The 23,038-nt window shown below is 33.2% G+C and overlaps 1 protein-coding gene across 1 annotated transcript; it reads right to left on the bottom strand.

Moving 5' to 3' along the window:
• Positions 1 to 279: 279 nt before the first annotated feature.
• LOC126888256 (cuticle protein CP14.6-like) lies at positions 280 to 9,245 on the bottom strand. The gene is made up of 3 exons (XM_050656352.1): positions 9,085 to 9,245; positions 2,314 to 2,570; positions 280 to 555 (listed from the first exon to the last, which is right to left on the bottom strand). Exons 1-3 carry the CDS (start codon positions 9,091 to 9,093, stop codon positions 351 to 353), a joined length of 471 nt encoding a protein of 156 aa, XP_050512309.1. The 5' UTR covers positions 9,094 to 9,245; the 3' UTR covers positions 280 to 350.
• Between the last annotated feature and the right edge of the window lie 13,793 nt (positions 9,246 to 23,038).

The raw sequence follows: 23,038 nt of genomic DNA, 5'->3' as shown, positions 1-23,038 counted from the left end.
CAGAGAACCTTTAGTAAAATGGCAGAGTAACGAATCGTTAGCACGTTAGCATCATCCAAGGCAAGTCACTAATTTGTATGGAATAATAACAAACAGAACAAAGCAAAACAGAACAAAACAAAAGCAAAGCAAAAAGGCACCATTTTAAGCATTGCAAACACAAGGAATCATTAAAGTATAGATATTCCACCTGCCTTGGTTGCGTCTACGTCATTTCTCCACGTTCGCCGCGAATAGAAATATAAAAAGATAAAAACAGATTTTACAGAAAAATAAAACTTTCTATTATATATAACTTTTTTTATTTATAAGCGTTAATGTTGAATATCAACAAAAAACAATTTTATGGTTTAATGAAGGGCTTGAACGGGTTGTGGTAGATGAGGTCCGCTAGCTCTATAGCCGTCTTTGTCAGCAACGTAGGTGACTTCGAAAGTTTCGCCGTTCAATCCTGGGTAAAAGTATCTTCCTGATACAGAGAGTGATTCCTCTTTAGTTCCGGCATTTTCAAGGACAGCTTGTTCTTCTCTTTGGTGCCCATCGCTGGTTTCAACGCTAAAAACAAAGATAGTATTTCACTTTTCAATTAAAACAATTTTAATCAGCATCTTTCTTTATAACCAGTTATCCCTTTAGCAAGAATATTGCGAAACCAATATGAATACATGGTGTAGACATAATATGAGGATCAAGGAGGCACAACATTTGTTTGTTTATTTTTATTTTTGTCATCATTACTAATTCAATCACAGATAGTAGGTCCTAATGGTGCAATATCGTTATTAGGTAGAAGAATTTCTGTTAGACATAAATGGTAATATATTCGAAGAGGACCTAAACGAATACTGAAGTGACTTTTATTTGGAGAAATGATTACAGACGAGGTTTATTTCTGCTTAGCTGCAATCTTACATCAGAAAAAACTAATTAAACCATTCGGAAAGCAGCAGAAACTACTGAGGTGTATAATTTTATGGGTAATCATTTGCGGATAAAGAAATATTTAAAATCGCCTATATCCTGTATTCAAACTGACTACTTGGCTTAAACATATGATTGTTTAAGAAACATATGACAATGATTGATAGATATAGGACAATATATAGGGTAATAGAATATGAAGTTCATTTAAGACGACAAAGAACTACCACAGAGCTGCTCCACATCCCCTACCCTGTTCAAAATATTTCTGGAAAAAACCTTAAAACCATGGAAAAAAAGTGCTAGGTAATGGGTATGCCAGTAAGGATCGAATATCTATAAACACTATGTAAGTTTTGTTGACGACCAAATAATTATCGCACAAGACGAAGATGACCTCAGTTTCAGAAGTAAATCAAGAATATACAAAGAATGGGATGGGAATAAACCTAAAGGAAACTGAATACCTAACAACGAAGAACAGAGAAATAAATCAGCTGGAAATATACGAAGGTAAACAAATCAAAGGAGCAGACGGGTACAAGAATTTAGGTTTCATAACAGCAAACAAAGGAACAACAGAAGATATACAAAATCTTCTTCTTCAAGTGCCATCTTCGCGACGGAGGTCGGCAATCATCATAGCTATTCGGACCTTAGAGACGGCTGCTCTAAAAAGTTTGTTTGATGTACATCCTTACCATTCTCTCAAGTTGCGCAGCCACGATATTCTGCGTCTCCCTATGCTTCTTTTTCCTTGAATCTTTCCCTGCATAATGAGTTGGAGCAAGTTGTATATAGACAAAATAGACTAGGACAAACAAGAGGGAGAAAATATAACCCGGTAGTGTGGGATAAGAACATCAATATACAAACAAAAAGAAGAATATATTAATACCTACAATAACAAGAAGTAGTATCCTCAATTATGGGTGTGAAAATGGACAATAAATAAGAAAACCAGAAGCAAAATAAGGACAATCATAGAGATGGAATTTCTGCAGAGTAACAAAAAGAGATAGAATAAAAATAACATAAAGATTAAAAAAAAATAGGAATGAACTCAGTTACAATAGACTACAACGAACACAAGAGACGAAGATCTTTCAGATATGAAGGGAACGAAGCAATGGAAAGAAGAAATCTACAGGAAGGGGACTGGCAAAACAGTAAGAACTGGACAGAACGGTTGAATGTAGTAATACAGTGAAAACTGTGAAAATCCTTTGTATGTTACTATATTATATACATTTGCAAATTGCTGTTTCAGCTACCCTAGTACAAAATATCCAAACTTAGCGTTTCTTCTAGTTGATTAGGAGATATTCACAAATATTTAATTTTTTTCTAGTTTATTTTTTCCTTTACGGATTAATAAACTTTGATACTTACGCAAATCTGTATCCGTCGTTTCCTACACTGGTTTCACTGTCGTAACGTAAAACTCTAGCATCTTTGGATGAATCGTAGGCACCAGATCTAGCGTGATGTTGGGGTTGGGCTACTGGTTGTACTGGATGCACGGAATGTACTGGATGCACGGAATGTACCGCAGCACGAGCTGGAGCTTGGAATGGAGAATTATGGTATTGATTGTATTGTGGATAAGCAGCAGCACAAGCCACAGCGATTAAAGCGACAACAATGAGCTAAAAATAAGGAAAAGTAGTTAATATTTTTAAAATTTTTTGTAATTTCATAATACAAAATTTTCCAAATACTGTTTAGCGAAATTTTGAGCAAGGGCAGGTCCTCTGTAAAAATCCTTCTTCTGTAAAAATTCCGCTAAGTTTTAGAGGCCTAAACTGTTAAAGATCTCGCTATAAGTAGAAATGTTAGAGGCTGTCAAAACTTGTCCTCTTTCTTTTAGCAGTGCGTTTAATTTGCTATGATTATTTTTTTGCTTTGTTAGTACCTAGTTTGTTATTTATATATTATACTGGAGGTAAAAAATTAAAAGTTAATTAAAAGATAATGGATTTTTATGTTTATTTGGCGAAGTCTGAAAATTATTGATAGCACAGTTTTTACAACGCAGGTCATTTGTATTATATGTTGCATTGTACTCGAAGTCATAAACTTCGAATATAATGCAACATATAATACAAATAACCTGCGTCGTAAAAACTGTGTGTAAAGAGTGCTAAACTTCGAATACTATGCAACCTTCAATACATTCAATTCAAATGACCTGCGTCGTCAAAATTGTGCTATCAATAATTTTCAAACTGGGTATAGTTGAGGAAGTAATAATTATTAAAAATGAAAAGTTTACTTTACAATCGTATATACTACACCTATAACAACATTCAAATTTTTGTTTTTTTTTGTACAGCTGAATCAGAATGCTGTGTGATAGGAGTGATCGTTTCCAGCTACCCACTTCAACAGTTATAAAACTGTTTCAGTCTAATAAAGATTGTTAAGCAAAGATTGGCAAGGATCATCATTGATATTATGATTAGCACATGATTAGCTACAATTAAAGAAAGCCAGAGTTAGAACATTGTCTGGTTGTATCGAAATGCAAATAGAAAGCCAAAAATTTTGAAAGGTATGAAACTGTTGACATTTCAGAACAATAAACTGGTACATACGTACGTAAACAGGTACTCATAAGCACGCATACGCACATAGATGCATGCGGTTTATGACTATTTGTTAAATTATGTTAAATTTTAAAATTATTAAAAATTTCTAAAAAACTATATAATTTTGATCCACTTACATGCCGTTACAAGGGATGCTTTGTAAGTTCATCGATAACATGTGTAAACGTCCAGATTATGCTAATAGGATAGCTAGGTGAGGGACTGGGTAAGCGGACATGCTTCGTAGGTCAAAACACAGTGAATTGGAATGGATCCTGAAGGCAGATGTGTGATGTGAAACAGAGACAGAGGTATTAGTTATGAGAAAGACAACGTTCGGATGGGAATGTTCATAAATGCATCTAAGATGTAAATTGACTTATTGTAAACACTTGTACGATTGTGAAGATCTTTGCTCTTAGTTGTTTTGAGCTATGGGCAAAGGTCGAAGTAAGGAAAAATGACAAATAGGAATAAATTTCAAGTTTGTATTGTTCCCAGTCACAGGACTAAGGGATGTCAGTTAGTTTTTATCATTGTAGGCGCCTAACACTAGGAGATCTATGAAATGTAGAGGACTATAAGAAAATAAATTAGATAAAAAATATGTCAAATGAAAATTGGTTGAAAAAACTGTAGAATATTAAAGGTGATCTGAGAAAGGAAGAGGTTTGTTTAAGCTATTGTATGATAGTGTATGTTCAGAAAGAAATATTGAATAAATAATTACAAGGTGTGGGCACTAACATTGAGAAATTATTAAAATAAATAAATAAATTAACACAGAACACATAGAATTATTATAACTACACAGACAACTTGTGTGTGTTGTGTGTTTGTCTGTGTAGTTATAATAATTCTATGTGTTCTGTGTTAGTTTAAGTTAAGTTAATTTATTTATTTATTTTAATAATTTCTCAATATAAGTGCCTACGCCCTGTAATTATTTATTCAATATTTCTTTCTGAACATACACTATCATACAATAGCTTAAACACACCCCTGCCTTTCTCAGATCACCTTTTAATATTCTACAGTTTTTTCAACCAATTTTAATTTGACATTCTTTTTATCTAATTAATTTTCTTATAGTTCTCTACATTTCATAGATCTCCTAGTGTTAGGCACCTACAATGATAAAAACTAACTGACATCCCTTAGTCCTGTAACTGGGAACAATACAAACTTGAAATTTATTCCTATTTGTCATTTTTTCTTACTTCGACCTTTGCCCATAGCTCAAAACACCTAAGAGCAAAGAGCTTCACAATCGTACAAGTGTTTACAATAAGTCAATTTACATCTTAGCTGCATTTATGAACATTCCCATCCGAACGTTGTCTTTCTCATAACTAATACATCTGTCTCTGTTTCACATCACACATCTGCCTTCAGGATCCATTCCAATTCACTGTGTTTTGACCTACGAAGCATGTCCGCTTACCCAGTCCCTCACCTAGCTATACTATCAGCATAATCTGGACGTTTAAACATGTTATCGATGAACTTACAAAGCATCCCTTGTAACGGTTTGTAAGTGGATAAAAATTATATAGCTTTTTAGAAATTTTTAATAATTTTAAAATTTAACTTAATTTAACAAATATTCATAAGCCGCATGCATCTATGTGCGTATGCGTGCTTATGAATACCTGTTTCTCATATGTGTGCATACGTATGTACCAGTTTATTGTTCTGAAATGTCAACAGTTACATACCTTTCAAAATTTTTGGCTTTCTATTTGCATTTTGATACAACCAAACAATGTTCTAACTCTGGTTTTCTTTAATTGTAGCATTTAACTACATACTTGTAACGCCAACCTGAAGATGATCTGAATATTGTAGATATCGAAACCGGTCGTCGAAGTATAATTAAATGATTGTGAGTAAGTCTGTGTTTCTTTACTTCATTTAAAATGAACTCACATATGCAACCCATTCAACAATTAAAAATAAGTTTAATTAATAATTATTTGTAAACTTTGGTGGTCCTTGGAGCACGAAACATAAAAAAAAACGAATACCAACAAAGAACGAACACAAATAAAATGAACTATTATTTTCAGCAGACTTTAAATATCTTTTCTTCTGCTTCTTTCTTAAGTTTTTGGCTTCTGACAGTCAGTTCTTGGTAAATTTCTACATTAAAATTAGTTTAAACACCATCAGCTGGCGACGTTGCCATATTTAATAGAAAACGGACATTTAATGTCTTCATAGAATGTTAATGTGAGCTTAAGAGTACCGTAAAAAGTTCAATTTTAGAGGCCTTTTAAATTTAACGGAAATGCTACAGAATACACTCCAATATCAGTAAAGTCAGTGTCCACAAGGCTTATATATACTTACAAAATTATAGTTAAACACCATTTACTCCATAGAGATTATTTGATTTTCCCCCTATATACTTCGGGTCTCACCGAAGAAGACATATTATAAGATATAGAAGAAATATAACAAAATAACAGCAAGTATAATAACAACTAGAATAACAAGTACCTATCTATCTAATAAGCCATAAACGCACACTCCTGGGCATACGCCTCCCTTGTTAATATCCTTTGGTCTCTATTCTGGGCGATCTACATCCAGTTCATTCCTTAAGTTCTCTTAAGGTCGTCCATCCATCTCATCTGTGGTCTGCCTCTTTTTATTTTCCGTTCGCATGGTCGCCAGTGTAGACTTCCCTTGTTCCATCTTTCATCTTTTTGCCGCAGGGTGTGGTTGGCGAAGTTCCATTTAAGTTTTGCAACTTATCTTGATACATCGTTCACCTTTGTTTTTCTCTGATCTATGAATTTCTTTTCCTGTCTTTAAGACCGATATCCAGCATCTGTGTTTCCATTGTTCTTTGTGTTTTGGATATCCTGTCGATGTTCTCCTTTGTGAAAGTCCATGTTTGTGAGCCATATGTGATAACTGGTAATTTGAACTGGTTGAACCCTTTCATTCGCATTATATTGAGGGTACTTTTTATTTTTTAGGGTATATGATAGTTTACCAAATAGTGCCCATGCTAATCTAGTTCTTCGTTTTATTTCTTTGTTTGATTGAAGAAGTATAACAAGAGTATACAGAAGAAGTCTAACAAGTAAAAACTTGTTATACCCCAACAAAAATAAACTCTGGGAAAACAAAAATATCTGGGTCCCCATTAACCTTACAGAAATCGAGAATCTCCAGTATACTTTGTGCAAAAATCTGTGTATTTGGGACACGAAATAAGATTATCACAACCAAACCTGTGAACTACTAAGAAGAGGAAAATTAGTTTGGTCTAAATTCAGAAAAACGAGAGACGTGTTTAAAACAAATGTCCAAATCCATTTAAAAGGGAAAACTTTTAACCAGTGTGTTCTACCAATCCCCACATATGGATCAGTAACCTTAATATGAATCAATGTTTGGAATAAGCTTGAGAAATATACTAAAAATAAGGAAGTTTACGTTAAAGAACATATAACAAGTCAGAAATGAAGATGGGCGGTATTAGTTACATGAATGAATGACGAAAAATTGAATTGGGATTACGGGCAGATTGGCGAAGGGTCGACGACTTCAAAGGAATTGTGTCCAATTGGATACTAGAGGTGTAAACGGAAACAAATGAAAATATCTAGAGGAGGCCTATGTTCAACAGTGGGCAAATCAGGGTTGATTGATATTGATGATGAATGAACATTAGGGGAATCTTCAAATTACTAGTAATAGTTTTAAACAAAAGCATGGTGTCTTTTTGACACGAAAACTCGAAACGTATAGTAAAACCAACAATTCTAAGTACTTACCACGCAGGATTCGAGAGGATACCGCAAGGATTGGATTCGAGAATATGGAATTGGCAAGCGCAATAAAAGAAGAATTGACATATACTGCACAAAAACGACCTGATACAGAAATGATAAAAAGAATGCTAGAAGCAGCAGAGATGAAAACCCTTCGAAAAATCGATGGTAAGACTCTATGGGATAGAGCTAGAAGTACAGATACACGACGAAGATGCAAGGTGGACAACATTAATAACTGGATAAAAAAGAGAAGAGTAAAATGGAACGACATATAAGTCGAATGATAACAGAGTAGTAAGGTTTGCGAGAGACGGTTCCCCAATATGAAGACGGTCAGTAGGAAAACCACGAAAACAGTGGAATGACAACTTACTAGAAGCACATTGAAAAACAGACAGACTCATGTCTACACAAAAAGAAGAAGAAGAGAAGAATAAAAAAAAGAAAGAGACAGAATACAAATAGTCATGATGATCGCCAAAGAACCGCGATGTACACCAAATCTTCGTGGACTTTAAACAAGATTACGATTCTATTAGCAGAGAAGCATTGTGGGAGATTATGGTAGAAATGGGAGTACCTGGAAAACTGGTACGATTAGCAAAGGTGAGCACGGAAAACGCTTCCGCACGAATCAGAATTGGCAGCACCGCGTCGGAGGAATTCCTCATTGACACCGGGCTTAGACGAGGAGATCCTCTCGCCCCCCTGCTGTTTAACTTCGCACTGGAACATGCAGTAAGAAAAGCTCAGCCACAACTAACAAACGGATTTGCCGCCCAAGGATCAAAAATACTATTGGCTTTTGCGGATGACGTGGACACAATTGCACAATCCACCAGAGATGCAAAAGGAGTTTTCACCCTATTCGAGAACGGAGCCAAGGAAGTTGGTCTTAAGATCAACGAGGACAAGACCAAGTACATGGTGGTTACGAAGAACCCAAGACCAAGGGTTGGACAAAACGTAACAATTAATGAATACAACTTTGAAGTCGTCAAAGAATTTAAGTACCTGGGAGCGATCATAACATCTTAAAATAAATATGAAAAGGACGTGGCTGCCAGGATCATTGCAGGAAACAGGGCATATTACTTATTAATGACCCTATTTAAATAAAAAATACTCTCAATACCAGCAAAAATAAGAGTATATAAGACAATAATTCGTCGCACAATAACGTATGGAAGCGAAACATGGACTCTAAACCAGCGGGAAACGACAAAATAACTAGAAAGAAAGATACTGCGGTCTATCTATGGGCTTTTCAGAGAAGGAAAATGGAGAAGAAGACACAATGATGAACTCCAGACAATATATGGAGATGAAAACATAGTACGCTACATTAAAGCAAACCGGATACGATGGGTCACGTGCTAAGATCGAGTGACGAAAGACTTCTGAACGCCACATTCTGGGAAAGATCCGATGGCAAAAGGTCAGTTGGTCGCCCAAGAAAGAGATGGAAGGGCGCAGTAGCCAGTGACCTACGCAAAATGGGAGTACAGCAATGGGAAATAGCTGCTCAGGACCGACAACAATGGAGGGAAATAGTAAACACGGCCAAGACTCACATAGAGTTGTAGAGCCAAATGATGATGATGATGATGATGATGATGATCGCCAAAGGTTGAAAGATGACCGTACCTTAAGAAGAAGAATGGTTTCTTCTAGTTACTAGTTACAGTTTTAAACAAAGCAATGATATTTTTTAGAAAATAAAAAAAAAACAAACAACGGAAACTCAAAAAACAATGATTTAGCTTACTTACTACACTTACCACTTTCATTTTGATATTTTGATTGTTTGATGTTTTGATTGTTTAAACAACTGTCGGACAATGCAAAGCCACTGTGGTCTTGCCAAAATATATACTAATGGCAAAAAATTAAACATAAATCCCCACTGAACATTAGAACCTACACAAAAATACTTTTAACATTTTATTAATTGATTCTATGACCTTATAGACACATATTTTATCGATATTTAAATGAGCAGATCCAATTATTACGTAAATGTGTAATTCTTGGTTAGCTTTGGATTTGGGATGGTTCTTTTTCAATCAGCATATCAGGTTTACGACCAGATGATTTCTTGTTTCTCACTTGATGATGACTCTAATCCATAATAAAGTGGTCTACTTTATGAAAAAATAATGGATGAGATTTTAATTATATGTAAATGATGACCAATGCAATATTTTATTTCTAAAACTGATGCCACAATCACAAGGTCAGTGGATGTTTGAATTAGTTTAGAAATAATCGCAAATGCCAAAAACTGCTTTAATCAGTTGTTCACACAGGTATACCTAGGAGTCAAGTAGGTAATATTATTCTGAAACTGTTGATTTTTATGACTTTTACGTTTGACCATATATTATCTTATTAGAAATAAACCACCAATTATAAAATAATATGTATCTTTATTTAACATTTCCATTTTTAGATTTTATTTTCTTTCTTCGTGACGTCTGACTTTTAATTAAATTTTGAAAATTGATGGTTTATTTATGCTGATATGGAAGCCAAAAGATCAAATAAAGAATAAAGTATTTTAATTTGTGGTTGATTCTCAATAAAAAAATTTAACTTTAAAGTGCTTTTTGCTTAGCTAAGGTTCGCCAATATTATTCAAATGCCATCTACGCGATGGAAGTCGGCAATCATCACAGCTATTCAGACTTTAGAGATAGCCTCTCTAAAGAAGAAGAAAAGTTCTCTAAGGTTCTCTTTCCTTGGATATTTCCCTGCATAATCAGTTATAGTAACTTGTATCTCTTCCCACATGTAATAGATATGACCGAGATATTCCAAATTTCTGGTTTTGATTGTACATATTTAAAATTTTTATTCTTTATTCATGCTTCTCAGAACTTCTTTGTTTTTGACGTGTTCTGTCCATGATATTTTCAGAATTCTTCTAGATACCCACAACTCAAATGATTTCAGTATTTTTAATATAATATGTCGCATTCAAGGTCCAAGCTATTATAACATAAAACAAAGTCAAGAAAACTTAGCCATTTTGCCAACTGCACTCTTAGCTCCAACTCTAAGGCCCGGCGCAAATTGATCCTAAGCGAGACCCAACCTGGCCCCAGCGAGTTGCGTAGAGAATTCTGCGCATCCTAATATCAGTGACTACAGTGCCAGGTCTAGCATGCGAACGTTTGTCATCGACGTACAGTTTTCTTGGGCCTTGGGACGCGTGACTCACCGTTAGATGTTTATTTTTACGTGTTTTTGTTTGCGAGATGGAAGTATCTGAAATGAATACGGATGGTATTTATGATAAACGGCGATATATTTTACACTATCTTTATGAATAACATTTTATTGCTCTGTTGTATCAATCAGCACTACTCAACAATTTTCCTTTATTCGTTTTAATATTTTATTGCAATAGTAGGGAATAAAATATATATCTGACTTAAACAGTGAATTTATTGCATGTTAATTATTTTTAATTTCTTGTGACGTATCTAATGTAGGTTTAGCCAATAAATCAAAGTTATGCGTTTACAAGAGCATATTATTTGAAAAATAAGGAGTAGGTACCATAATGTGTCATAATTATTATCTCCTTTATAAAGGCAAAAAAAATGTTTAGTATGTATTTCTTAAATCCACACAATCATTGGAAAATGATTCATGGTATTTAAAAATACCTGTTAATGACACTGTTATCGACAAAGTGGATCAATTTCAAACTTGTCATCATATTAGACTTTTGTTTATCGTTAAAAATTAAATGATGGTTGTGAATTGTATTTTTTGTGTTATCTCACATACGGTGTGATTTTATCGCATAACTTTTTTGTGTTTAACTTATAAGCATTTCTGACACTGGATTAATAAATTGTAAGGTATTCTAGTCAGTTTGATGAGTCACACACTTAAGATACTTTTACGTATTATACAAAACCGAGTATTCCTTCTGTGCGAAACTAGAATGGGTAATAAGTAATTTGGATTTAGAAATGGTCTAGGAACTAGAGAAGCACTTTTTTGTAATAAGCACTATTTTGTATGCGCGTTCTATTACAAAAAAGTTGTGAATTCCGAAAGAACGTTTATGCTTGTTTCATCGACTTCGAGAAGGCATTCGACCGAGTACAACATGATACACTTTTCGATTGCCTGTAGGCAGCAGGACTTGACCACTACGATATAAGACTGCTTAAATACTTATATTACAATCAAATAGCCTCTATCCAAATTGGAGACAGTCGTACTGAGATACTGCCGATAAAACGTTTAGTACGACAAGGTTGTGTTTTATCACCCACCCTTTTTAATCTGTACTCTGAAGAAATCTTTAGGGAGGCTTTGGATGACAGACAAGAGGGAGTAAGGCTAGGCGGAGAAGTAATCAACAATATTAGATACGCTGACGATACAGCCATTCTTGCTGAAAATTTACAAGATCTTCAGACACTACTAAATCTAGTCAGTGAAGCAAGCTATCGGAGAGGCCTTAAAATCAACATTTCAAAAACAAAGTGGATGGCAGTTGGAAAGATTAATATAGATCAAGGTCAGCTTTCTCTTGATGGAGAGGAGTTAGAACGGGTAAATCATTTCAAGTAACTTGGCAGCTGGTTAAATGTAAATTGTGACTCTGATGAAGAGATAATAACTGGGATCGAAATATCACGGAAGGCTTTTATGACCTGGAAACCAGTTTTATGTAATAGAAACCTGTCGATGAATATTCGAAAGAAGGTGCTGAAATGTTATGTGTGGTCTATCCTATTGTATGGTTGTGAGACATGGACGTTAAAAACCACAATGCTAAACAAAATAGAAGCATTCGAATTGTGGTGCTATCGACGAATCCTAAAGATATCGTGGGTTTCGCACATTTCCAATGAAGATGTTCTTTAAATGATGAATTCGGAACGTCTGCTCATAAGCATCATAAAGAGGAGAAAAACAGAATACTTCGGCCATATAATTAGAGGACCTAAATACCATCTGCTTCGCCTTATAATACAAGGAAAAGTGGAGGGAAAGAGATGGATTGGTCGAAAGAAACTTTCATGGCTGCGTAATATTAGACAATGGTGTGGCTGCACAGTAGAAGAATTATTTCGCGCAGCAGCCGATAGAGAGAGATTTCAGGAAATTGTAAACATGATGACGGCCAACGTCTGAATACAGACACGGCACCTAAAAAAGAAGAGATTCTAGTCCTAAAAGGTACTCGTGCTTTAAGTCGGTAGGATTCACCGATTTCCAGAAAAATCGATTTGAAAATTTTCGTTTTTTGAATTGGAAAAAAATTTGAACATTTTTTTCAAAAAATCACGGTGTTATTTGCCGACTTAAAGCAAGAGTTTTTTAGTACTAGACTACTTCATAATTTAATCATCAAGTGTCAAAAATGCTTAAAAATTAAAGACAAAAAAGTTATGCTATAAAATAACCGATGACCTGCCCAAAACGGACGCATATGACCGGTACTAGAATTTCTCAATTGAGGAAATCGATTTATCTCTGGAAGACAAATAAGTGTAGCAGTTTTCGATTTTCTAAATAGTTTTTTTTTGGAAAATGTTTTTCAAATTCAGCAAACGAAAAATTTTCAAATCGATTTTTCTAGAAAACGGTGCATCCTACCGACTTAAAGCAAGAGTACCTTTTAGCACTAGAATACCTTACAATTTAATAATCCAGTGTCAGATATGCTTGAAGTCAAGGAAAAAAAAGTATGCGATAAAATAACCGTTGCCTTACCCAAAACGGGCGCCTATGACTGGTACTAAAAATTCGTAATTGATGGAATCGATTTATCTCTGGAAATTAAATAAGAGTACCAGTCAATGTAAATAAATAAAAAAATGTAAATAGAAAACAAGTATTAAGTAATAATCTTACGTTAAAATAAATAATAAAATCAATAAAAAACACGTATTAATAAAATAGTGAAAACAGATCTGAAGTGTCAACAGGTCAACACCGCAACTATCAAAAATAAGTGTTACCAATTGATCCCAAAATGTCACCTTTGTTCGTGGTCACAGTTAAAGTGTGATCAGGGCAAAAAATGTGCTTTATAAAAACGCTTTATAATAATTCAGTTATACAAATTCAATGAAACACGATGATGCGTTTCTTTAAGTTTACATTAATGCTGTAGCTGTAATTCCAGTGTACTTGGCTAAACAGTTTTAAAAAGGAAAATATCTACGACTTAAATATTTTGTGTTGGCATCATATGGCATCACTTGCTATGACGCGTATAACGTGCATCAGGATTTGTACTGTACGAACCATATAAATATTGCATCAATAATCTATAATCCTATACTAATCTATGTATTTCTTGAATTTGAATTTCAATAAATTTCACAATTTTACAAATCATAATTTTATTACTTAACTGGCTCATTACAACCAATAAAATTAATAACAAGTTAATTCTTATAATAAATTTAAATATGTAAATACCAGAACTTCCAGTTTTACTCAAATCTAATGCAACCATTTCTCAATACTTGATTACATGTGAAAAATTACACTTTTAAGATTAAAAGCTACAAATGTTTGTGTATGCGATTAATTAGAACTAATAGTAGGTATATAATAATTATTGTATACATACAGTCGGAAAAATGAAAAATTACCCATATCAATCATTTTAAATATCAAACGTTTGTTATAGAAAAAGACAACAAATACAAAATAAGTGATTGATGTGATCGTTCATGGGTAATCTTTCATTTTTCCGACTTTATCCGCTATGAGCTCGTAGGTAGAGGGGATAATTTAAAATTCGCGAGCGCCAGTAGTGACAAGTCAGTGAACCTTTACTGGAAATTTTTTGACGTTCTGAATTAAGAGTTGCTTATAATTTTTACTAAATGTCTCATTTAAAAGGCCGAAAGTTCCTGAGAATAAACAAAAAGCTTCTGTTGAACGAGATATTTAAAATTAAAAACACACTAAATTTTCTCTTTTTTTCTCCCCTGTAACTGATTAAAATAAACAGAAATTTTCAGAGATTTTTGACCTTCGATAATAATGTAGTATTTCATTCTGCGTTTAAATTTTTCAAATATACTTATTGGTTCTCTCAGGATTCGAAAAAAAGTTAGACTTAAAAAAAATTGGCCCGAAATTTTACGTTTACGCTCTTAATTAATTATTTAAGTCCAATAAATGCGTAATTTAATATTTAAGAAGTGTTATACTACAATGATATTAAATTGTTACACTTTTTTGCAGAATAATTTTTTTCTAATATTATCTGTCAACATACACTTCAAAACGATAAGCCAAATCTTAAAAATAATCATAATGAATAATAAATTCTGTACTTACTGATATTAATTATCGATTATTATCCAATTACTTCTTTACGTTGTAAACATTACACAAGAAGAATTAAATAATAAGTTTGAAACAATTATTATTTGCTTTTATCCTTTCCTTTTTAAATTTCCGGCCGAAACTGTTGGATGGAAAAATTTGGACTTTTTTGGTTTTCTTTGACTATTTTGACAAAAAAGTCCAAATTGTGTCAACCGCCATGTTTCGTTCAACCGGGACTTCCACCCACTTCATCGACAACTCTTTTCTTAACTTCTTTCTTACTTACAATATTACTTTCCACCTCTTTATTACTTCCTTCACTTTCCTACAGTCACATTTACAGTTGGTTTGGCACAATCCATAATGATTTTCTTTCCTTATTCATCTCTACCTATTAACCACTATCATCTATCCAATGATACACATATAAACTAGCATCTGCTATCATCACCCACATACATCTCCATCTCTAAATTTTCATCCATAATTTTTCTATGACTATCTTCACCCCATCTATTCACACTACAACTAAATTTAATAGTCTCACTACTCTTTCTGGGTCCCGTTCATGTCACATTTCCATTATAATCTCATAAACCTCTAACACTCAACCCTCTCCCCTATGGTTAACTATATCATATGACGGTCTGTTTTGTCGAACGCTTAGAGTTCTGATTGGGTAGCCTGCAGAGACCTTGGGAAATAGTCGCATGAATCTGAGCTTGTCTTACACATCCCTCCCAGATTATGAGACATTTCTACATCTCTGTCACCCTCATTGTGATCTTTTATGGTACTTCCACATACTATAATAACTTCCAATCATTCGAATAAAATCGATAGCTTGATATCAACATAAAGTTGCTTTTCTAAGCCCTAGCTGTTCACATAAGAGGGCTTGATAACGTTTATTAAGTTTTCGTTCCAACGTGCAATGTGGTTTGCCTATTTCTTTCATTACAAATATTCTAACTTTTACATCAAGTTTATTTTCATTTTAACAGATTATTTACCACAGTGGGAGCGAATATTTTTTTTTGGTAATAATTTAACAAACTTTACAATAAATATCACAAAACCAACAGGGAAATTTTAACTTCCTGTGGAACTGTCATTTCTGTCATGTCAGCATTCAGAATTTCCGCTATCAAAGCCACTTGCTTCCATACAGCCATGATGTGAACAAGTCAAATTGAGCTCAATGGTACCTCGAGCGTGAAACATTGGATATTTTAAACATACATGTTTAAATTCACATCATTTTTATATGTTCCTATGACGGATTAATTATAAAGGGTTTTTACCCAAATATTTTTTACTTTGGTGGTTAGCATGTTAGATATATGTGAGTATAACCTATAACTTTTTAAAATCGTAGTCAAAATTTTAAATACTTTGTATCATTTTATCAGGTTATACACATTTTAGGAAAACACTGATGATGATCGGTCAACCGATTTAAAACTAGTTCTGTTTGTTCTGTGATGTAGCCCTGTATAGGGATTTTAACAAATATACCTTTTATAAAGGATTTCATGAATTTTTTTATTATATTTTATTCTGCAGTGCCTGTCTGTCTGTTGTACTCCTCTACGTATTTCTATTGCTTGTGACGTCTCATTTTCTAATTTTATGTTAGCTTTCTGATTCCAATATTGATTGATAATTATTAGCATATCTTTATTATCTATGACTTTTCTTTCAAGAATGTCTCGTAGCTTATCATGGTGTATACTTTTTCAGAAACGATAAAACATGCATGTACTTCTTGATTAACGTCTAGGCATCTTTGTGGAAGAACATTCAAACCGAAAAAAGCTTCTCGAGTATTTAGTCCTTTTCTGAACCCCATTTGTGTATTACCATTATCTTAAAAAAATAGGCTACCAGATTGTGTTTATGTATTTTTAACGATATTCTTAAAAAATCCAACTAATAAACAGATGTCCCAGTCTATAGTTATGTAATAATTGTAGCCCAGTTCGAGACACATTAATCACTAGAGAAATTTTTCTAGGTGTCTATGCAAATCGCATCAACACTTTACTATTTTAGGCGTAAACGGGTAAATTGCCATAAAGAACGCCCATCAACACTCAAATTTATGGTCTTGGCATATCTAATACTCCGGTCACTTATTAACAAATATACTTGCACTGTTTTATTAACCAATTTTAGTTTATTTCCATAGACTTATAAAGTGGAACCTAGATAAGTCGGATTAATCGGGACCGCGGCCAATCCGCGTTATCAAAAATCCGTGTTAGCCGGAGAATATGGTAAAAATTAATAAAATACTGTATACTTACTTACAGGTAAACTCCATTATAATTGCGAAAACATGAAATACATATGGACAATAATACATCTAAATTACGTACAGTTCTATACAGTATTTTTCATTTCTTGGTAAAAAACTCAAACCGAAAAAAATTTCTTGGTTTCAAACCGAAAAAATATTTGTTTTGTTTGATGAAAATCGGTCTGAGTTAGCCGGGCTTCCGTGTTATCGGAGGCCGAGTTATCGGGGTTCCACTGTAATAATATTAATAGATGCTGGGTATCGGTTTTAACCCATTAGCGCCCACTGTACTCATTTAAGTACAGCTGCTATTTTGACATACTAGTGCTATATACCAGGGGTCACTAATTATATTTCCTGAGGGTCCGTTTCGAAAACCTATGACACTTCCGGGGTCCGGAGTTAACACTACCTGTCTGGTTGTATTCGGTAATTCGGTAAACAAATCAGAAGGGTGCAGTGCGAAATTTTTAGGCAGAAATTGTTTTTAAAATTTTTTTAATAAATCCAAAACATCACCTTTTTTGCTCCCGAAAATATGTTTTTAGAATTTTTGGGTCATCTTAAACAAAAAAGATTTTCTGTCATTTTTCTCAAAACTTGATAGATTTCAAGTTTTAAGCGATTTACAAACTGAAAAATGCGAAAATAAGCATTTTCGAAGCTTGAAAATTCATGTGTACATTATTATTTTGCGGTTGTCAAGTGCCTAAATTGAAGTTTAAACATTTAATTTCAAGATTCTGATGAGTTATCGGGGTTTATTTCAATTTCGATGGTTTGTTTTTATTGGCGTATCTAATTAGCACATTGGCAATAATTAATTGAATAAATAAATAAATCATTAAGAAAAAAATATGTTAATAATAAATTATAAAATTTTAATAAATGTGAAGTATTAGTTGGGCGTTTTTTGTATAAGTACGTATAATATGTATAATAAGTGCGACAGAGATGCACCATAAATTGCGATGTGCGGCGACTTAAAAGTCGAGTGGACTCGCATAATTAACAATTAAAAAATAACGGTCTATATTGAAGTAGGTAAGTCCCGATTACTCATTAGAATCTTGAAATTGAATTTATAAACTTCAATTTAGGCAGTTGGCAACCTGAAAACTAATAATTTACATATGAGTTTTCAAACCTGGAAAATGCGCAGGTATTTTCACATTTTTCAGATTTTAAATCACTTATAACTCGAAAACCATCAACTTTTGAAAAAAATGACACGAGACCTTATTTTAAATACAATAGTTTTTGGGGCTAAAAGGTAATTTTGAATTTGTATAAAAACATTGTTTTGCCCGGAATCCCGGGCCCCTTCTGATTTGTTTAAGGGGACATTTTTGAACCACAAAGGAATCCACAAAAAAAAACGAATCAGAAAATTTGTCATTCTTTACAAAATTAAATTATCAGTGAGAAAAATGACATTTTTTTATTATGTACAACCTTTCTGAAGTTTATAATTATCTGATTATAATTGGGGAGTTGAGATATTCATCTGTTAGCTGAGATCTGCACTGATTTTTAATAAAGTTCATTCTTGATAAAGCGGCTTCGCACACATAAGTTGAGTCAAACATAATATAAAATTTCATGGCCAAACATGTTCAAAATTGCCAAACGCTATAATATTCTGAATTTAATGACGGTCCGCACAAAAGTAGCTTACGGTCCGGATGCGGACTGCGGTTCGCTAATTGGTGACCCCTGCACAATAAAATAGTCGTAATTCTTAGCAATAACTGCGACTATTTTATTGTATAGTATGCCAAATTATTATATAGTATGTCAAATATTCTAGAGCATGTCAAAATACGTCCGCCAAGAATAGCCAACTTATATTATTATAATAAAAAATATCGATATTGCGAGAGAAAATTGTCAATAATAGCAAAATTCCGATCAAAAATTAGGTTGAAGAAAATGTAATCTCAAAGTTCAAAATCGGTATACGTTAAAAAAAATGCATTTTTCTATGGATGCTATACAATGTGCAACTTCTCTCACTACTTATATACATTCAAAACGAACAATTTCTCAGGCAGTGAGAAATATTTTTTCTCACGGGTTCACCGCTGGTTTACATACATAGGATCGCCATTTCCATGGTAAAATGCACAATACAAACACAATTATTCTTGTCAAATAAAATGTGTTCAAACTTGTCAAAACTTATCAAAAATTACCTTTTAAGACTATTCAACTATTAATTATAATTTTAAATAAATAAAGTATATAAATATTAAGAATATTAAATACCTATGTGTATATATGTATTTTATTTCATCTTAGGCATATAATATACCTAAAAGCACCTAAATTATTTAATTTTGAAATTTGAACTCTTGACAAAAACGCATCCATAGAAAAAGTACAGTGTACAACACGAGAGAAAATGACACATTTCTCTCTCGCTTGTTTTGCGAGCAACAAACTTCTGCGCTCGTGAGAAATATGTCTCTTTTCTCTCTTGTTGTACAATATACTATTTCTCGGCTTCCCATGGAGCAATTTTCTTCATTATTTTTTTGTTCCCAAGTAATTCGAGTAGAGCCATCTAACTAACGCATTGTTAAATGTCAAACTTGCTTTTATTTTGTTATAATATATTAATTTATTTATAAGAAAAGAAAACTACATATTTTTATATTTTTTTCAGTTGTAGATTTTTTTAGAGAAACTTACTACAAGTGTACCTTTTAACGTTAGAAACACAAATATTCTAATTTGAAAGCTGTATAATTATTTAAACAATCTTTATTTATACAAAATAAATTTTTTTTATATTAAATAAATTCATTTATTATAACAAAACAAAAGCAACTTTGACATTTAATAATGCGTTAGTTAGATGGCTATACTCGAGTTACTTGCGAACAAAAAAAGAATGAAGAAAATTGCTCCATGGGAAGCCGAGAAAATGCATTTTTTTAACGTGTACCGCTTTTGAACTTTGAGATTACATTTTCTCCAACCTAATTTTTGATTGGAATTTTGCTATTTTTGGCAATTTTCACTCGTAATATCCGTGGCTTTTATTATAATAATGTAAGTTATGAGTATTTTAAAGATATAAAAATTGGTGTGGAGAAAGAAGACAAAAATAAAAAGGTGATGGTTCAAACATTATGATCCTTTTGTGTATATCTTTGGCGTAAATGCCGGTCAACTTTGACCGCTTATACCTCAGAAACCACTCATCGCAATTATACGTTTTTTCTTTTAAAAGAATCGTCCTGCCGCTTTTTTTCCAGTACCGTTTTCATGATTTAATTTAATATTTCCCGAGATATTACATTTGTTTATAAGCCAAAAAATTGTTTATAATATTAAAATATTCTTGTGTCTGCTTTAATAGTTCAATTTCAATTCTGTAAAGTTTATTAGATAGGTACAGTGTCTTTTTATACAAAAATCAAAGTTATTCTTATGTATTATAATTATTGTGGTTAGTATAGCGACCGTAAATTTTTAATTAACAATTCAATTGTTGCTAAACTGTTCATTCAATTTTCATCGGCTTCTGGAATTATAATTTATGCAAAAAGAGATTTTATATTATCAAGTTATTTAATTATTGATAAACAATTACTTATCTAAAATTTTAGTTGAAAATAAAGATTTTGTTGGAAAAACCCGCATTTTCCGGGGAAAATTTTCGTCGAAGTAATTCGGGAAAAACACATCTCTATGTAAAATTTAATTATGGTGAATTTGTATTTGGGTGTTTTTGGTGTAAAGTTAAAATCTTTGGAGTTATAGAACAAAAATTGAAAAAAACACGATTTTCGGGCGCAATTTTGTTTATAAAAAAAGTAGCACACTATCTGCGGACTTTGCATACCTATATTATTAATATATTATACAATCATAAGATTCTATTCCAGCAATAAAATTGCTGGTAAATAACTTTTCCCAAAAATGGCCTATTCTCCGATAATTTACTATTATTGGAAAATATGAATATACAGTATTTTTACTACAAAAGCAAGATTACGTAGGTCAAAATTTCTGACGTAAAAGCACTGTCAAAACATTAGAATGTGACTTTGTATAATGGCCACGGTAATGTCATTACTTGTCAGATATTTTTCTTTGTTTTTGTATACGCTGTGAGCTCGTACGTACAGGGGATATTTACAAATTCGCGAGCGCCAGTAGTGGCAAGTCTGTAAACGTTTACCGGAAGTTTGACATAAATGTCAAAGTGATTAATTTAAAATTAAAATTAAAACATTAATTATAAAAAATATTAGTTGGTCAAAGCTGTGGTATATATTTTTACCTTAAATATACTAACGTTTTAAATACTGAATTTAAGTTTTTATAATCTGTAATTATAAATTAATCTAGCGCCATCTACACGATAATTGTGAAAGTATCCGAAGTAAGAAATTCATATTTTATCAATAGAACGTCAAAATGATTAGCAAAATCTTAAAAAATCGATTACAATTTAATTACTTTTTTGTGTTGTAAATATTCAGCGATAACAATTAAATAATAAATTTAAAAATTACCGGTGAAAGTTGAATTAGTAGTCCGCTAGGAGCGACACCAGCGAAGCCCAGAGCGTATACTATAAAAATAATATCTATAATTCTTTATTCTAATTAATGATGACAATCGAATTTCATCAATTCCCGAAATATATTAATCATTTGCCAAAATATTTGTTAATGTTAACGAAAATAATGATATTCCATAACATCAATTCTAGAATTGAAATTTGTGTAGCACAGCTAAAATACGACACCAACACGAAACTGCTCGATCTTGTATAAGCGTCCACATGGTATTTTAATAAGAAAAACGTAATCGCGATTACATTGAGAATTTTAGAATTATATTGTAGCGTGATTAGTGTAATTACTTCTAATTACAATAAAACTAGCGGTTCGTAATTTATATACGACTTTATTTATATAAGTTACAGACGAATTTATCTTATACACTAAACTTATTCACAAAATATGCCCGTATTTATACCCAGTTGTTATTCTGGAACAATCGACTCCCATCTCGAGCTATCGGCTTGTTCCGCCTACGTGACGTACCTTCCAGAATTCTCCGGCGAGGCCTAGCACATCCGATTACGTCATTCTCGAGGTGTTTACTGTTATACGGGGATCGGCCAAGATTTCTCTTCCGCTACACTGCTCCCCTCTTAAGATCTGAGCGTCTCGATCAGCAACTCTAAATGAAGGCCCCGGATGGCGGAATCTACACGACTCTCCAGCTCTGCATACACCCTTCAAGAAGAAATAACAGTCTACTATCTTTGAAGGGTACGACATCTTCGGGTTCATGCAACACACAGTGATTTGTACACCAGTTCCTCTGAAGACCACTTCAAGCATGCTTCTCACAATCTTCCAATCCAGATTTTCTACTGCATGGCCTATTTTTGGTAAAGCCAAATTTTTGATGTCATAATTACACACGATTTTCTTCAAATTAGTTAGAGCACGCCATATGTTCTCGTAGCTTGGCGTGTCCGTATAAGACTTTCTGGTCACCATATACAGCAAAGATCGAGGACCATCTTCCAATCGCAGTACTCTTCCAATTTTAGGCTGCTGATTTCTTAACTCGTCCAGGCGGCCGAACTTTCTATTGAATACGGACGATATTCCTTTAGTCATCTCGAGGTCTTGGGCAACACAGTGGGCCAGAGAGACGTTTTCTGGAACACCAAACAGATCTTGCTGAACTTCTGTGGTCACGCCGAATCTAGCACTCTTTCTCGCTGCGTAATTTGACATAAATTGATTAAAACTTGGCTGTGCGACATCTTTCATCTCCTGTTGGAGGACTCGTGCTTCTTCTGTTTCATTTGAGCCAGCATATGGTGCAAGACGATTTATGTGAATAACTTTTGGTTTACCGTTTGGCAACTTCTTAATTCTATATATTACGTCATTTATTTTCTTCTTAACTTCATATGGACCTTCCCATTGTCTTTGCAGTTTAGGACATAAGCCTCGACGACGTTGCGGATTATAAAGCCAGACAAGATCACCTACTTCGAAGCTTTCATTCTTGCATCGAGAATCATACTGATCTTTCATTCTGTCACTGGCTATCTGGATGTGTTGTCG

This window comes from Diabrotica virgifera, chromosome 7 (genome assembly GCF_917563875.1).
Source record: "Diabrotica virgifera virgifera chromosome 7, PGI_DIABVI_V3a".
NCBI classification, from domain to species: domain Eukaryota; kingdom Metazoa; phylum Arthropoda; class Insecta; order Coleoptera; family Chrysomelidae; genus Diabrotica; species Diabrotica virgifera.
This window is presented reverse-complemented; position numbering and strand designations above follow the sequence as displayed.

Coding starts and splice junctions, on each gene's coding strand:
- LOC126888256 (XM_050656352.1), bottom strand. Junction 556..2,313: donor AACGACGGATACAGATTTGC/GTAAGTATCAAA, acceptor CTTTGTTTTTAG/CGTTGAAACCAGCGATGGGC.